The following is a 17847-nucleotide window of genomic DNA, read 5'->3' as shown; positions in this document are numbered from 1 at the left end:
TGTTAATCTTGTTTCTCTCGATTACACCAAAGTCTGCAGAGCAGACTTACTCTAAAAAAAAAATCTTGGAAGCAGAGGTGAAAAATCCAATCAGTGGGAACTCCCACAGGAGTACTCTTAATTCAGTTATTACACATGGAGAGATCAGCACTACAAAAAAAAATTGTATTACATCTGGCACTGACGCCAATGCCCATTCCTGATGAACCAGGAATACCAGATCAGCTCTCGAGGCTGCAGTTCCAGAGGGACATCAGAGTGGAAAGACATCAAAGAGGACTCACAAGAATGATGAAAGATGTGGAAAACATGCCCTTGATTGAACCATCCAAGAACTCAAAGCAAAAAGCATGATGTGATCAGAGTTTACTTGTATCTATGCATGGAATAAAGATTTTAGAGCTCTTCGGTTTGGTAGACAGCTTGGCTAGAAAATGCAGGGGGACAAACTCAGTTTTGCAATTATGTACATTCCCAAACACAGTAGTAATGCCTTTCCACAATAATTGTGATGAACTGCCTAGCCCCTCAACATTTTTCATTTTAGTCTTAATTAATAGTCTTCTAAAGGTTACTCAGAGCTGTCACATTTGTATAAATCACATAGAAGTCTAATCGCACACCTTGTGCAGAAGACAAATTCAATGTCAGTAACTATTTTGTGATCTAAATGCCTAAAAATCTTTGACTAATACAATTTTCCCCACTGTCTAATACTCCTTTTGGCCAATCACTATCCTTCTCCAACTTCTGCTATTCATTTAGATGCGAGGTGATCAGGGGAAATGTTCCATGTGCTCAGGAACAACCCAAGCTGGTCAACAGGATCTTTGTATGTGGCCTCTCAGTACAACATAAAGATGTCTCAGAGTTCTTTGCAGATGACAGTTTGGTGAAATGGCTCCATAGTCTCATATTAATTATGTGACAGGCCTCCACACACATTTTCGAGGTGTTTCATTAGCCAAATAAAAGGTAGCTACAGAAAATAATAGTTTCTTTTAAATAACAGCAGACCCAGGAACGGCACCCCAAGGAAATATTTAATCATCACTCCCACTTATTTGCTTAGCGAAAGACCTGTAGCCAAATTAAAGCCCAAGCTCTAATTCTCCAATAAGTCAAACTTTTGTTTTTTAAATAACAATGAATTTTGGATACCAAAACCTTGTGCAAGGGAATAATAGTGGTAAATGCAGCAGGCTGCAGCTTTGAAAACATCTTTGTCACTGAGCACTCTGAGGAAAAGCTGGGCACTTTTAAGTATGTTCAAGTATGGACTGTCAACAACGGACAATCTTTTTCCACATCTACTTTTATCAGAATACCTAATTCAGCAGCTACACCCATTGGGGAAAAAAAATAATTAAAATAAAGAGTGAGTGAGCACCAAGAAATGCAGCCAAGCTTAGCTGAACATACTGAAATGCTACAACACTCAAGCCTGTGTCGGTCATTCAACCAAGAAGTTTCACCGCAAGACCAGTGAAGTATTGTTAAAATTACAGTGTCACGAAAGGCCAGAACAGACTATACTAAATAAAACAAAAAGCAAGAGTTTTAAATATGTCTTACAATTATCACTAAACATTTCAGCTTGAAGACCTTGGATCGAAGACATCCTACAATGATAGCAAACTGTTAAAGTGTATTCCCTTTCTTAACTAGCCATGACCCCTGTGAAAAGCCAGTTTTCCTTCACTGATACATTCACCTGCCAAAGCCACTCATCGGATTAAAAGGACACAAAGAGAGAATGAGGCAAGCATGCAATGATTACTTCTAATCATCTTTTCAGGACTTTAGAGAGGAAGAACATCTCATAATTGAAGTCATTTTTGTTGTTTTCAAAAGAAAGAATAACTATTTGGTAACAAACTGTTCCCAAGGATAAGCTTCCATTTTTCAGCTTCTCACACCATTTTTACATTGGTTGCCAACATATTTTTCCAGCCTGAGTTATTTCATTGTTTAAGAAATACCACAGAAAATGAATACATCTTTGTTTTCTATCCCTTTGGAATCTGTTGTTTCAACATTTTATTTCTGTGCATTTTAATGTTTACCCTTTCTTTTCACTTACTAACACCTAGGAAATCTGCCTGTCAGCACTGCAAGTTACACATATTTATGTAACCATCTTCTTGTGTTATCCAAGCTAGCAATTATATCAGGTTTAACTTACAAACCCCATACCTCTCAAACACAGGGCAACAATTTCTTTAAAAGCTTTTTACTTATTGTCAGCTAAAGACACTGCAGTGAGATCATCATATCACTAAACTGCAGAGTGATGCAGGATAGTTCTGCTGCTTTTTCGATTACTTGGTATACAAATGGATTTTAATTTATATTGGCTTGTTTCAGGGATTTTTTTTTATTGCCACCTGTCCACATGAGCACTTAGGAAAATACATGATTAGTAGGTATAGTGTGTACAGGGACTTTCCTAGAGAGAAACCAAAACCACTGCATTCAACATATAAAGGCTTTCTAGCCACAATAAGGAAAATGCGCACTCATGAAGGCGATTCAGGAGAAATTTCATAAGCAGAGTTGCTTTACCAACTGATTCATCAAATCTGATGATAATACCTGAAAACTGGAGAACATCCCCAGGGCACTTTCATTCTCTGGTTACAGTCAAAGGGCACTTCCCTTAAAATTCCAGCACTGGTATATTGTTAACAGGTAACAAAATGCTATCAGGGAGGCAGTGTCCTACCCATGGCCCACAGAATTAGCAGCAATATGCAGATTAGTTCATAAATGCAGTAGTTCCTTCCTTGGACTCAGTAGAAAAAAGTTCAAACAGTAACTAACCACTGAAATGCTCATTCCTTTAAAATGAAATGTTGATGTGTTTGGACATTGAAGCCTAAATTCATATGCAGATATCATCAGTATTTACTTCACCAGAAACAACCATCCTCACATGACTAAGAAAATGCCCATAAACAGAAAATGACTCACAGTCCCCTTCCTCTCATTCATCAGCCTGACCTCAAGCAAGTATCAAAGATTTCTGAAAGTAGTGTAGTGAAGATTAGAAGGATGCAACATACGCAGTTTCCTAGTGGATAGCTGAGCATGACTGGAAAGAAGCTTGAGGAGTCCTCCCTGACCATTGATCTCAAACAGCCAGTTAGCATTCCCGACAGGAAAACATGGAAGCCCTTCAACCTCATCTGAGATACCAGGTGCTTATCTTAACCTACAGAGAACAGTTTCATCAAAGTTCTTTCAGTACATAAAAATTGAAAGTATCCTGTATCCATACGAATACTAAAACCAGATTATTTATCACCAGCTAATGTGGGGAATAATGAAGATCCAGGAAAGTAGTGAAAGAAACTCATGACTAGTGGATCTATACCAAGGATACCCATCAAATCCTCCCAAAGAAGCATCTTCTTTGCATGCCCCAGTGGCCTAATCTTTCAGCCCCTGGTGTAGATTCTTGTTTTGAATGAGTCAGAACTTGAACTCTTTGCTATTCTTTCACAGGGTATCTGAGATATCTGCACATATTTTGTTCTGTTGAGATAATCACACAGAACATTACAAGAGCAACGTGACAGCCTGAAACTATTGATTTCCTAAAATACTGGACTGGTAATTCTGGAAGGCAACCACACCACAAGAAGCGTAGAGTGACGTTTTTAACATCCTCACCAATTTCCTTGATGTGGAGCTGGATCCAGGGAAGAATTTGCACCTCAATATGCTCACCGCCCACACGTCTGCAGTAGCTCCCCTGGCAATGTACACCACCCAGAACACTGACCCTGTATGCTTCCAGATGTGTCAGTTCTGCCGGCTTTTTGTGGATTTTCAGGAGCTCAGAGGTGTTGAGTCAGTGCTCAGGCAGCTGGCATCCATTGGCAGCCATGGTCCATCGGAGGTGGGACTGGCAATGCAGCAGCTGGCTTGGAGCACTCTCCAAGATGTTCAATCAAAGCTCCTGCTGCAAGAAGCAGCCACTGCACTGGAGGTGTCATTATTGTTTTTAAAATCATTGTTAATTAAGGTGAGATCTCACTGTGCTGCTCTTTAGCGAAGACTGGAAGAAATGGACCTTTCCTTGACAATTTTAGCACTCAAACAGGCTGCACAAACAAGTATAAAGGCCGATGGAAAACATAAAAGGTATATTTTAATGCTTCTTAAAACTCCATTTCAAGGGCTCCTACTGCAGCTCTTCTGATCAGCCAATTAAGCTCATGGGCAACACAGCAGTGTGCAATATGCCTTTCTCACCACTTTATCCAAACCATAGTACCATGTGTATTTATTTACTGGCTGAGAGATGGTCAGCCAGCAGAAACTGCCTCTTGCTTCTTCCCCAGAGGAAAATGATTGTTCATGGTTCATGCCTCTGGTTCATGAGGGAGCTTTAATTGGCTGGAGTTTGGCTGGAGTCAACCCAAAACTACATGTTCCTTCATCTACTTTCTGGTTCATTACTTTTTCCTCTCTTGACAGATACATTGAGTTTGACTGAATTTTTGCACTTTTGATCCTGTAATCCATCAGAAGTCACAGTTCTTTACTTCTGATTATGGTGGACCATAGGTAATTTTATTTTCAACCTGAATCCAAGCAGTGGTCCTGGGGATGACATGCTGTGGACTTTTGTATGCATCCTTTTTATTGAGGTCAAAGGAACTGTTGTAACCATAGCTATTTAAAATCATCTCAGGGATCAGGAAACTTTTGAGTCATCTTCTGAAGCACCAGCACCAGAGTAAATCTTCCCTCTTTACCCTCCATGCCTTGAGTTTCCTGGTCTTTTCACAAAGTGGTGCCATGTGTTGCACACGAACCCAACAGAAGAACCCAGCATTTGTCTGTGGGTGCGTACAGATGTACAGACAATTTTCTCTCAGACACAAATACTCCCCAGTGGAGAAAGTTGTAGTAACAACAGACAATGACAAATGTTCTTCCTTGAACTGAATACCTCTCACACCGTTATTTGGATTTCATATAGCAGATCTGCTCAATGACTCAGAGACATTACAGAAATAAGCACAGAAATCAGTAAAAGGTCATTTGCTTCACAGAAACCTACATGCAAACTGCTCTATGTAAACATATAGAAGTTAACCGTCTTAGACACAACAAATGATTGTTTCGGTTGAAAATTTGGCTCTGCTGTGTGTTCTGCCCCTGCCTTCAACAGGAGACAGAATTTCATGTGCTCTACCTCCCTTGAAGACAGAGCTTTCGATTTGAGGTTGACATCCAATGTGTGCACCTTAGCAATTTTAACTATCACTAAACACGGCGCAGGAGTAATAAAGTTTTACTTTCAGCTGTAATGCTCAAAGCTATCAACCCAATCATTTAAAATACCCATGTAATATCAATCACTGACAGCAATTCCAACCACCATGTGGTTATAATGCACACCATTACTGCGGACTTTGGCTTGGCACTTGTGTGTCTTCTTGCCTCTTTTTAGTCAAGCTGTGGGCTATGAGATAACTACCCACATACCTTCTAACTCTGTTAGAGTCCCTCACTTAGAAGTGAGATAATGACTGTGTCATAAATACACACAGACCATAAAGGAACAAACAGATTAATACTTTTCATTCTACTCTTGGATCTAGAAGTGAAGAGGTGTCTTGTGGCACTGTCACACATCCCTCAGCTTTTAAGATCCATCTGGGAGAGGCTAGCTACCTCCAAGTGAAAATACATGTCAGTTTAGATGTGGCACAAGAATTATGTGAAATCCAGTGAGATCCATTAACTGAATTGACAAGCAGAGGTAAAAAATCAGCTGCTCCTCCGATCATGGGTCAATAAATTAAACCACAACATTTACATATTCAGAACACATAATTAAGTATGAAGTAGTGTTCCACCAACCAACACCCTGCAAATGAGAAGTCTTACTATATTATGGCTATAAAGCTGATATCAATTGACTATGATTACTGGAGACTCATGTTAACAGCTTTGAAACGTGGATCCACATCCTTACTCTCTTCTTAAAACATGGGATTCATCTAGCCATACATCTGTATTAGCCTCTTTTAATTATTTCAGCATAGCCTTAAAATTATATTTGGCACCTATATCTGGCACATACCATAACTGCCAGCAACAGTAATAATTTCTGCATTGAGGTCACCGAGTATATTGACTGCTGGAAGAAGTCAGGAGAGCACAGAATGCTGCCTGACTCAAAAAGTCAAGGGAAATAGGAAAATTACAATCCAGAAATCGTTGGGGATCTCGGCTGCCTCTGAGATGCAGCCCTCAGAGCTCGCCCTCTCCTCATCCCTCCTTGTCCTCACCTCCTCCGCGCCACACACACACAGAATCACTAGAGACGATCCTCTGCTTTCACAAAAGCCCCCGCCTGTCTCTCCTTCTCTGCAAGGAACAGGACCTGATCCAACATGCCTGTCCCACAGGAAAAGCCGCTATTTGCGCGTTCGCCGGGAAGAGCAGGGCGCCGATCGCAACGCAGGCTGCCTGCAGGGAACGGCAGCACAGCCCAACAGCCGCTGCTCATAGAACAGCCTCTGTCGAAAGCGCGGGTAAAAAGGGATGCAGGAGACAATGAGGGTGAGCCTGGCTCTGTCACCGCTCGCAGCGTCACCCAGCTTAGGACAGATTTCACGGTGACAATCTCTGGCTTTGGAAAGCAGGGCTGAGACACACCGAATCCTCTGCCACGGCAGCAGGTGAGGCTGCTCTGCATGCGGTGGGGAAGCCCGAGCCTTCCCTCACAGCCGCCCCCACCACCCAGCCGCGCTTTCTGGGCGGGCAGGGCGGTGACAGCCTTACTCCTTCATGGCCCCGCTCCACCATGGCCCCGCTCCGCGACAGCCCCGCTCCGCGACAGCCCCACTCCACGACAGCCCCGCTCCGCGACAGCGGTGCTCGGCGAAAGCTTTGCTCCGTGACACCGGTTCTCCCCGCCGCCGGCCCGCCCCGGCTGCCCGCCCACCTCCGCGCCCGCTCCTCGGTACTTACCCGGCTGAGCCTGGGCGCTGGGCAGTAGGACCACCATCAGCCCCATCAGCAGGACAGCCCCGGCCAGGCCTGGTCCGCCGCCCGCCGGCTGGGCTCTGTGCGGGGGCGCGGGGCTGGGCGCTCCACCGGGCCCTGCAGAGGGACGCGCCCCGCTCCGTCCGCTGCCCGCCGCCCGCCGCCACATTCCCGCGCCTTGCACGGCCCCGCCGCTGCTCAGCGGGCAGCGCTGTCCATCGCCTCGCCGCGCCGGACTTTAGAGCAGCGGCTGTGCAGGGAGGCGGCGGCGGCGGCGGCAGAGAAGGAGCGGGGGGCACCGCATGCTGCCGGCGGCTTTGCCCGGGCGCCCGCCGCGACCAGAGGACGCGGGGCCGATGCCCCTCAGAGGCGGCGGCGCGGCCCCTCCGGCTCCGGCACAGAAAGCGGTGCGGAAGACAGCTTCATCCACAAAGGGCTCACGTCGGCGCCAGTCCCGGCCCCGCTCCCCGCCCTCCGAGCGCGGGGAGGCGGGGAGCGGAGGCGGTGCTGCCGGGGCCACGGGGACCCCCCTCCGCCGCTCCGCGGGGCGCCCGGCCCCCCACACCCGCCTGCTCCGCCTCAGCTAAGTCAGGGCTGGTACCCGGGAGCGGCCCCGGAACCGCGGAGAGGGGCCCGGGCCGGCTGGGGCGCGCGGCCGCTGTCCAGCGCGGCAGCGGAGAGAGGAACGGGTGCTGGGGTCAGGCACCGCCCTCCGCGCCTTCGAGGGCGCATTGAACGAGATTGAGCTTTTGGCCTCATCCAGTCCCTCAGTCTCTGAAGCAGCTGTGCCCAGCTCACCGTGGAACCTTGTCAAGAATAAGAGTCGTCCTCTGTTCACCTCAGTCATTGCCAGCTGCTGTACCTGTGGGTCTCCAGGCCAGTGTCTCCAAAAATAGCCCTCATTAACTCGGGTGCCAGCAAACACCTCTTCTCAGGAAGCAGCCCACGCCCTGCCACAGGACAGAGCACCACCAGCAGCACTTCTGCCGACTCAGAAACAGCTCTGAGAATAAAGACACTAGAGTATACCACAGGGATCGGCCAAATTCATAGCTGCATCCATGGCCAACCAGTGTGTAAACACAGGAAAGGTTGTCTCCAGCCACCCCGCTCCTGCACTTGGTCACTCTCATCCTGCTATCCACTGTGCTCAGACCTCCAGGTTGAAAGGGGAGCTTCAAAGGACAAACGCTTCCCACTGCAGTGCTTAAAGGTACACAAAAAGATTAATCAGCACATAAGGTGTCTTATGAACATCAGAAGAAGTGAGCCCCAGCAAGAGGCAGAAGCTGCCTCAGTCACAGTCAGACCAAACATCATGCCATGTCCCTTAGTGATTTCTGTAGTTAGCACTTTCAGCAGAGGTAATGTGAATTCTTTGTTCTAGTATCGTCTCTTTCCTGGCACTGCTTCCTTGAGTTCTTTTAGTTCTCAGATCATGTCTGTAGGCCACAAATGCTGAAGGTGGGCTCAGGAGAGAATACACTCCAGGACTCTGAGATACAATTCTGTGAGGGTTACATCACTGCCCTGGCCACCCATCAGTTCCAGAAGGAAGGAAGAAATAATCTTTCTGATAAATTCCTAAAAGTCAGGTTTGAGGTAGAACAAGCCCATGCATGAGCTAGCCACAGGTTAACATCCTGCTGCCCAGCTACTCACAGCATCCCCAGAGCCATGATGACCCATAATTACACATTTACCTGACTGGTTTAGCACACGCAGAGTCTCACCAACACAATTACTCAGCCACTGATATCCCACTTGTGCCATTTTATTCACTTTTCCCCTTAAATCGCTAATTCATTCTATGCAAAATTAGCTTCTATATGATGACTACTAATGATTGCCCACAGAGAAAAGATGGCAGTTGTGTGATCACTGTAGTAAAATGGATCGCTGACTCAGCACTTGCTTTATTTAGTGCCATCGGATCCGGTGAAGGGCCCTCTGCTGGTACCTTTTGTTACCTTTCAGGAGTCCTATGACAAACCCATTTCAGCATTTTCACATTTGTACACGTTTTGTCATAACACAACCTTTGTAATAGATCTATCAATGAGTTCATTTTGATAGCACTTTTCCCCAACAGAGTACTTAACCATTACAGTCTTAATTCTCCATTACACAGTATATATGTGTGCCCATGCATTGTAAAGTTCTGTTTCTCTCTCTCCATGCCCCCTCCCCCCCCCCCCAGCAGATTTAGTTATTTCAATATTTCAATTATATGTGTATTGGTTTAAGCTGACTGGCCCCACTAGAAGGGACAGGGCTAGCCACCCTCAAAGGGGCACAGAGCAACAGAACAAGCTGGATTACAGATTCTATACCATGCTCACATCATCCTCACCGTGTGACAGGAAAGGGGTTGGCTGCTGTGTATGGGACTTGCAATACATTGTATAGTTTGTAGGCTCCTGTTCTGGGGGTTTTGTGTTTCTTTCCCAGTTTCCAGGCTGAGGTTAATCCCTTTTGTTCTGCTCTTGGTTTGTGTGCGGTGGCAGTAGGTTTGGTGGTTCTGTCTGCTGTGCACACTGCTACCTTTTCTCCTGTTTCATTTTCCCTTTGTGTAATTTGACATCCCTGCAATAGAGTAGTAAAATATCCTTATCTCAACTGACATTTCCGCTTTCCCAGCTCTTTTCCTCCTTGCCCACACAGGGAGAGGGGAAAGGAGAAACCCCACTGTTGAAATTGGTCCACTAGGGCTCAGCTGCTGGCCAAGTTAAAACCAAGACAACATATTTTTTCCAGAATGACTGGAGAAGATCTTTTACAGCAAGTTAAAAATCACCAAAGTTTGGCCAAGTAACTGTAGTTAACTACTTCCTAAACTTACCTTTCCCAATCCTATTTGTTTTCTTTGTCCAGAAAGGTAATTTCAGCCTCTGGGAGGTATCTGTGCATCCATACTTGGTACCCAAATTTGCTTTCCTACAAATGTTCTCCCTCTGGCAGTATGCTCTGTACACCTGGCTGAGTATCATGTACATTTTTGCCATCACACTGGTGTGTTGTTCACGTGTTCCCTTCTGTGGTTACACATGTGGAACAAGGAGGTGAAGTGTACCTAATTCTAACCTGTTTTCCTCTCAGCTATGGGATCCTTAATGCTAGAAAGCAGTCTACCATTAGTCTAGTAGTCATATTCCAGAAGAGATGTGTCATTATGGATAAAGACTCAAGATGCTATATGCCAATGAAGATCTACTCTAGCTGGCTAAAGAGATGTATTGAACATTTCTCTATAGGATCAGTATATCTCTAGCTGGACAGCACTACTCTACCATGCTATGCAACAATAAACCATGCACAGGGACTGGAATTCATTCACATTTGCATGAATTCTCCTACCTTTGCCCCAGAACAATAGGTTGCCATTATCTGTATGCCTCTGGCTGAAACTATGAGTAAAACCTAGATCCAAAATTGCCTTGCTTGCAGTAGACCTACCAGTCAGTCTTGCTTGTCTTTGACTTCCTTCATATAGATGAGAATCTCATCCAGAGATGAGAACAAACAAGTGTCCATTCATCAGCTTCTCCATGAAGCAGGATGCAGGCCATGGCCTCTATGTGTGACAGACAGTTGGCATTTTTTTGATGAATAAACAGGACAAATTTATGAACATCTCACTCTATGCAGGAGTAAAGTCAAATCTCCAGGCACCTCTACCAAGAGGGTGTAAATGCTACTGAACTGCTTTGTGAGCAATACAAAACAGGAGCTTCTCTGTTGTTTCCCAGGGACTGATCATCTGACCATCTCTCCAGCTGAAAACATAAGCTAATTCATTGAGAAAACATCACGTCATCCTGAACCCATTTGTCTCACTACAGATCTGTAGCATGTGACAGCCCCATTGACTCTGAAAGCTTTTCCCTGAATGAATCTACCACCATAACTACAGTATGCAAGTGCCCTTTGCATTTAGTGGCAGGGAAAATACTCACCAAACTCTGAACCAGTGTCAGTCATCCCAACGGCAGTTGACAGGAAGATTACATACTCATGATTGCCAGTCCTAGTCCTGTCCTTCCACAGGATGGTAAAGAGCAGAGGGGACAGCTGGACTTTATTACTGACAGAGTACAAGGATGGAAAGGATTTCACAGAAAGCATATTCCCTCTGAAAGGCTCAGCTGCCTTTCCTTGTTTGTTGGATGTTGCCAAAAGCAAGAGCATAAAATGCACCAAGGCAGTGGCCTGACTTGCTATGAAACATGTGGGATACAGATACCAATATGGATTTAAAAGTCAACAGCATGCAAGTCCCACTGTGAAGCGCAAAAAGGAAGCAGCTTTCACAGCAACAGAGGTGTCTGTAGAATTTGGATGTATGCCTTTTCCTGTGGCCTAAGGTTCAGTGCTGCAGGAAATGCTCTGCAGACAGGAGGACCAACATGCACTAAAGACTGAGCAGCTGTGAACAATCAGTAACAGCAGCACCTTGCACTTCACAAAGTGAAGCTTGCTGTCAGTTCTGAAATTATTTGGTATTCAAAATGTATTGTAAAAGACTGAAATGACAGTGCATTTCCTTTGTGACAGCACTTGAAACACCACATTAAGGACAGAAATCGTGCTACATCATAAATGCCCAATACCCTGCTTCACAACAGCTTCCATACCACTAGATTTCAGCAAGCACTTTAACTCTGTGGGCAGAATGACTACATTTGGCTGACCACAACACTGGCAAATGTGCCTTCCACGGATGTATGGTCCACAGCAGGCTGGCCATCTGGAGCCACTGACCACGTGGGGCCATCTGTGGCAGCAGGAGCACCTTCCTGCTGGCCAAGCAGCAGCTGCCACAGGCTTGGTACAAACTTCAGCAGCAGTGATGTATCTGCTGGTATCCAGGCCAGATAACCTTTTTCTAAGGTTAGAAAAAGTAGGACATCCAGAACAAAGAGCCTTCAAGGTTTGGCTACACTGAAGCAGAATGTCAAGATCCTCCTAAGCAAACCTTGAAAGTTAATAAAATTTAGAATTTCATAGACTCCTAGAACGGCTCAGGTTGTAAGGAGCCTTGGAGATCATCTACGCCAACCTCCCTGCCATCAGCAGGGACGTCTCTTAACTAGAGTCAGCTACTCCAGGCCTCATCCAGCTTGGCCTTGAACACCCCCAGGGAGGAGGCATCCACAACTTCCCCAGAGCAACCTATTCTAGAGTCTCACCACCCTCATACTGAAGAACTTCTTCCTAAGATCCAATCTAAACCTACTCTTCCTTATCTTAAAACCATTCCCTCTTGTCCAATTGCTAGACATCCTTACAAGAAGTCCCTCTCCAGCCTCCCTGTAGGGAGGCATTTCAGAAAGAAAAGCAGCTTAGGCAAATGATTACAATCAGAATTTTAAAGCAGTCCCAGCAAATTTTCATCACCTTCATTGTAATCCAGCCTTGATGTAGCACAGCAAAAGAACAAAAGCCACCAAGTCATCTGCTGCAATATATATTTTAATTCAAAGTGAATCTCGACAGTAATACACCATAAATTCTTATTTTGACACTCACCAAAATAGTCACCTGGAAAACCCGCTTTTTGTGACAAAGTACAGAAGGCTTGGTCACATTTAAATCACTGAGAACTAGAAAGAAATACTATCGCAAACTGTAAGAGACATTACATCCATAAAAAATTTTCCCAGTCCTCATATTGTAATATTGCACAGTGCAATTGCTACATGGCCAACTAGTGTAGCAGAGAAATCCAAAGCAAAAAAAAAAAATAATGATAAACAACAAAACCCAAACCAAAACAAAACCAAAAGCCACAAATCTACAAATTGTTAAACAGTAACAGTTCAAACTCATTAATCAAGTCTGTATCACTGGGTATTTCTAGAACAAGTCTTCCTACAGCTTGCAGTGTGATTTAACTTTTACTTAACACAAACCAATTAGCAGTAAAAACAGAAAGAAAAATTAAAACCAACATAAACAAACAAACAAAAAGTTAATACAGTAGCATATTTGACCAATAAAACACCCTGAAGTAAAGTTAAAAACTGAGTACAAGAAATTCAATATAAAAATCTTGCAAATTAAAGTAATATGCAGATATGCAGTTCCATAGTTATGCAGTGTTTTATTTAAAAAAGGCATTAAAATGGCAAGGTGTATAACTGTTCCTCAGAGGATGCCTTTTCTCACACAGAAAAGGTCTTCACCCTCAAAGCTTTTTCATTTTCTATTTTTTTTTTTTTCCTTCCCTGCAGATGGGCCCTGGACACTTGCAGTGCTAAGAGTCCCTTCTCTCCAAGTGTATTGCAGGAGGGGGGCAACATCACCCAGTACATTGAATTTAACCTGTGACAGGATCCCAAATATTTCATTCTTTGAAATGCAGACATTTCTAAAATTACAATAAAGAGCAGCAGATCTAATTTGGGGCACATTTACAGCAACTTTTTCCTGCATAAGGTATGAAGATGTTGTTGTAATATGCAGAGAATCGTGTCAATTTGACAAGCACGTTAGCTTAAAACCATAAGCACAGTAAAAAGAAAGTACAGTAAATACATTAGACCAATGAAAATCCCCATGGCCCCAGGAAAAAAAAAAAAAGAAAAAAAAGCAAGCAGTATTTTTTTGTTATCACAATACAAAATTTATTTACCCCATCTGCATTGGTGATTCTTGGTGTGTCCATTGCCAGCAATGGAGGGAGCACCAAAAAAACCAGCGCTTCCCAACACAAGGGAGTGAACAGAAAACTATCTGCTGGACCATATAGCACAAGTCTGAAGTAGTAAGGTGGATATCCAATTTGAGTATTTCCTTGACTCCCTATATTTAGGCTTTGTGTACGTGTTGGTAAGATCTCAAATTCATCAGGAGAGTCCTAGTTCCTAATGCATGCTTTATATACACACACTTGTACAAAATGCATAGAGTCGATTACTAAAAACACTGAAACGTTTGGGAAAAGTTCGGTTTCTTAATTTTCAGTGTGATTAAAAACGTACTGCTGGTATTTCTCATTCCTTTTTTTTTTGTCTTATGATCTAATACTGTCGTATTTTAGTCATTATTTAAAAAATAAATCAAATGTAGGCACATTTATTTCATTCAGACATTCATTAAATAAAACACTGCTTGTGTTAGTGGACTAAAGGAAAAAGATTACCAGTTATTAGCTTATTTGATAAATTCAAATGCTTTGCACTCTTATTCCAGTCAACATTGCAAGGATTGTATTCCAGATTTTGGTTCAAAAAAAAAAACAAAACACAAAAAAAAAGTTAAGTCAAGCCTGCAAGATGCAGCTTAAGTGTCTACACAATGCCAATATGAAAACATTTTAAAAAAGAATTAAGTTACATCAATACAACCACTTATATGCAGTGATGAGCTCAAAGTTAATGGAGATAAAATACTGATGCAAATAACACACCCCAAAAAAACCCATATGCAATCATCTTCCATCATTTACAGTATAGTAGTTACAACACTTCAAACGTAAAAACAAAATGAAGGAAAAAAAAACAACACCCACAACCAAAAAAAAGGCAACCAAAAAAAACCAAACCCCAGAACAAACCCAAAACCCAGCTTCTGTTTCACGTAATTAGACTTGTACAGAAATTAGAAGGCTAAGAAAGAACTAGTTAATCACCTAATTTCACAGCTATCTGAAGTGGCAATCATTATATAGCAGCTTATCTATGATACATTCAAGATAAATGGTACAATTTATTACTTGCCCATAAGCTAAAACACAGCCTCAGCTTAATACCTTCTGTAAATCCCATCTCTACACTACAGTATACTTGAGGTCTATGAAGAAGTAGCTACCTTTTATAGGAAATGGATGATTAAGTCTTTGGTGCTGCAAAAGCAACTTCATTTGAACAAAACAAAAAAACCAAAAAGACACACACTTCCTAAGGAAAAAAAAGAAAAGAAGTAATGCCAAAAGCATGTAACTGACGTCCCTGACGGAATGTATTAAATAAGCAAACACCAGCAACAGGCTAAAACAAATACTAGCATGTAAAAGGACTAAAATCTCTCCCATGCATAAATGAAAGATTGCACACAATGAACTCACATCTTTTCAAGCTTCAATAGTAAATATTATGCTACTAGTTATTAAATACTGCATGGCTTGCTCAAGCTAAGATGAAACCACACCATAGATCAACGAGCACTTGGCTTTTTCTTTCATTAGTTAGTCAGTCATGCCTACCGCACCTCTAAACATTTGATTATATCCAATTAGACAAACACTTTGAAAAATAAACTACTTAGGTTGTATTGCAGTTCCGTTTGCCAGTATGAAATACTGTGTTGTGTGTCACTACTCAATAGCTACTGCATCAACTTTTCTTAAAACACTACTAAAAAACTCTTGTCTTGAAGCTAGATCATTCGGGGCGGGGGGAGGATAAAATAAAATAAAAGACAGCAAAATTGGGCTACAGCAAAAAAACCATGCTGCCTTCAATAAGGAAAACACACCCAATACTAAAATCATACCACACAAAACCCAAGATGAGCATTACGCTATCAAAAAAAGAATCAGCAGATCTGAACTTTTAAGTGCTGCAGTCCTCAACATTTATATATAAGTAATAACATTAACAACCTCAAATATTTAAGGCACTATGTGTGGGAACAGTTTACAATGCAGCTGAGATTATTAGGACAACAACATTTAAGAGCAATGTTTAGGCTTTTTTCTTTCTTTTCTTTCTTTTTGTTTTGTTGGTTTGTTTGTTTGTTTGTTTGTTTTCCCCCCATGCAAAAGACACATGCAAAATGTGAAGAACAACAGCTCAACTTTCAGGTAAGTGACTCAACATTTAAACACCAAGATACGCAACACAAACAAGTTACTTCTACACTGTACTGCTGACACATGTGCATCTGTTGCTCTAGTTCTGTACACTGAATGGCTTCCCAAATGTGGACGTGTCTTGCACTAGTTAGAAGGCAATTTTATAAAAAATAGCAGGAGCAAAACCAGACTTCTGCTCCTGTAAGTCACCTGTCTAAAGTTACTATATAAGAAGATAACATGAGCAAAGACAAGTTATACCAAATGTGCAAAACACATTAAAAGTGAGTTTTTTGTTGTTTGTTTTGTTTTTTTTTTTAAAGCTCAGAGTTGTTTAAATTGCACCCAAGTCTACATGATTCAAAAAAATAATTTTCCTGTTGTGCCATGGCTAATATTTAATAAATACCATGTTTCTTCTCAAATCGAACTTCTGCATCATTGAGCTTCCTCAATATACTGGATGTGAGTTCTCACATAAAGGGATACTGGCTGAGTTTTGTCGGACTCAGTGGAAATCCCGCGTAAGCGGGCGACGCTGCGATGTACGAATGCGGTGGGAAAATCGGTTTGTACTGAGTCTGATGAATGGTTGGGGAAGGTAAGAGGCGGGGATTTATGCCAACCGGAACTTGGTGCACTATACCACTGGGATGAGATATACTGTACGTTGGATGCTGCAACAAGGGTCTTGAGGTACACGGCGAGGCAAGGAGGTGGGCGACAGGTGCAGCAGTACTAAGGGGTGCTGATGTGGGGAAGGGAAGGATAGCAGGCTGCCCTCCGAGGTGGGTGCTGCCAGAGAGATGCGCGTGCACCGTAGTGTGGCTTGGGCTTCCCTGTGGAAGGGAGAAAGCATGACCAGCCACGCTGGCTGGGATGTAAGCCTGCTGCCTCCGAGGAGCATAGTTTCCGTTCCACTCCTGCGGCCCAGATCCAAAGTGCTGAACCTGTCCACACAGAGAAATGAGCAGGTCTCAATATTTCCAAGTATAAACAGAGTTTGAAAAATGGAATAATGCACTAAAACTAGTCAACTTAAAACCAAGAGAAATATAAAGACAGGAATAATAAAATGCTTAAATGTAAGAAGGGGGCAAAAAAAAGAAAGAAAGAAAGAAAGAGCTATTTCCATAGTAGCACAGACAGGAAATCTGACAGTAAGAGATGGTAAACAGAACACAGCTTATTTTAATGCTCTTGCAAGAAAAAAAAATAGAATTAACAAAAAAAGATCAAACGCCATGCTGGGCTGTTTTAACAGAAATACCATGTATCACATGAGCAAGGTGCTTATTCCACTCTACTCAGCACTGGCTTGGCATCAATTGGAAGTGCTGCATTCAGTTTGGGCACCATAATGAGGCACAAAGAGGACAAATAGGAGAGAAATTTTAGAGGAGAGCAGGAAAAATAATAAACGGATTGAAAATATCTGAGACAACTAGGCAAACAGAAGTCTAGGGCTATGATCACAGGAAGATGTGGCAACCATTAATAGTTATAAAGAGAAAGACTAAAAATCAATTACTCCCATTAAATGATGCAGACTTCAAACTACCAAAGGACATCCACCAAAGAGAGAAGGATCAGTATAAATTTTTGTCATGAAAATAACATTCTACGCTTTCCGCCAAGAGGCTGAGGAGCTGCAGTCATTGAAGGGATTAAAAATTAATACTATGCTGATCATATTAAGGTTTGCTTAGAATTAATTAAACCAATCCTCTTGCATAATCATGCAGAAGGGGAGATTGTGTCAGCTACCCAAATGCTTTTTTCAATCTATACTATTCAAGTCTTTATTGGTAAAGCCTCTTATCTACATATAGCATGCTTGCATTGAGTCTTTAACTTAAGTATCCACAGTCACTCTGCAAGACTTACACAAACAGGTACTGCTCTTACATTAAATGTACCTCCAGATACCTAATCAAATCTCAATGCAGCTACAGCTCAAAATTAATTTATGAGGAGGAGTTTAAACCTCTTGTTACATGCCAGCTTCAGTTCTCAGCCACAGCGGACACATTAACTAT

The 17847-nt window shown here is 42.8% G+C and overlaps 2 protein-coding genes across 6 annotated transcripts in view; both read right to left on the bottom strand.

Moving 5' to 3' along the window:
• The window catches only part of KIAA1549L (KIAA1549 like), a 109658-nt gene extending 102184 nt beyond the window's left edge, over positions 1–7474 (bottom strand). The window contains exon 1 of the mRNA XM_054171872.1: positions 6997–7474. Within this exon, the coding sequence (XP_054027847.1) occupies positions 6997–7180 (184 nt within the window). The 5' untranslated portion in view covers positions 7181–7474. The remainder of the gene's footprint in view (positions 1–6996) is intronic.
• A 6778-nt stretch (positions 7475–14252) lies between these two features.
• Positions 14253–17847, bottom strand: part of HIPK3 (homeodomain interacting protein kinase 3) — a 100062-nt gene continuing 96467 nt past the window's right edge. For all 5 annotated transcript variants that reach the window (XM_054171603.1, XM_054171601.1, XM_054171600.1 and 2 more), the window contains one exon: positions 14253–16758. In XM_054171603.1, the coding sequence (XP_054027578.1) occupies positions 16282–16758 (477 nt within the window). In that variant the 3' untranslated portion in view covers positions 14253–16281. The remainder of the gene's footprint in view (positions 16759–17847) is intronic.

The sequence above is a fragment of the Dryobates pubescens genome, chromosome 22 (assembly GCF_014839835.1).
Source record: "Dryobates pubescens isolate bDryPub1 chromosome 22, bDryPub1.pri, whole genome shotgun sequence".
NCBI classification, from domain to species: domain Eukaryota; kingdom Metazoa; phylum Chordata; class Aves; order Piciformes; family Picidae; genus Dryobates; species Dryobates pubescens.
The sequence above is the reverse complement of the archived record's forward strand: the minus strand, read 5'-3'. Positions and strand labels throughout refer to the sequence as shown.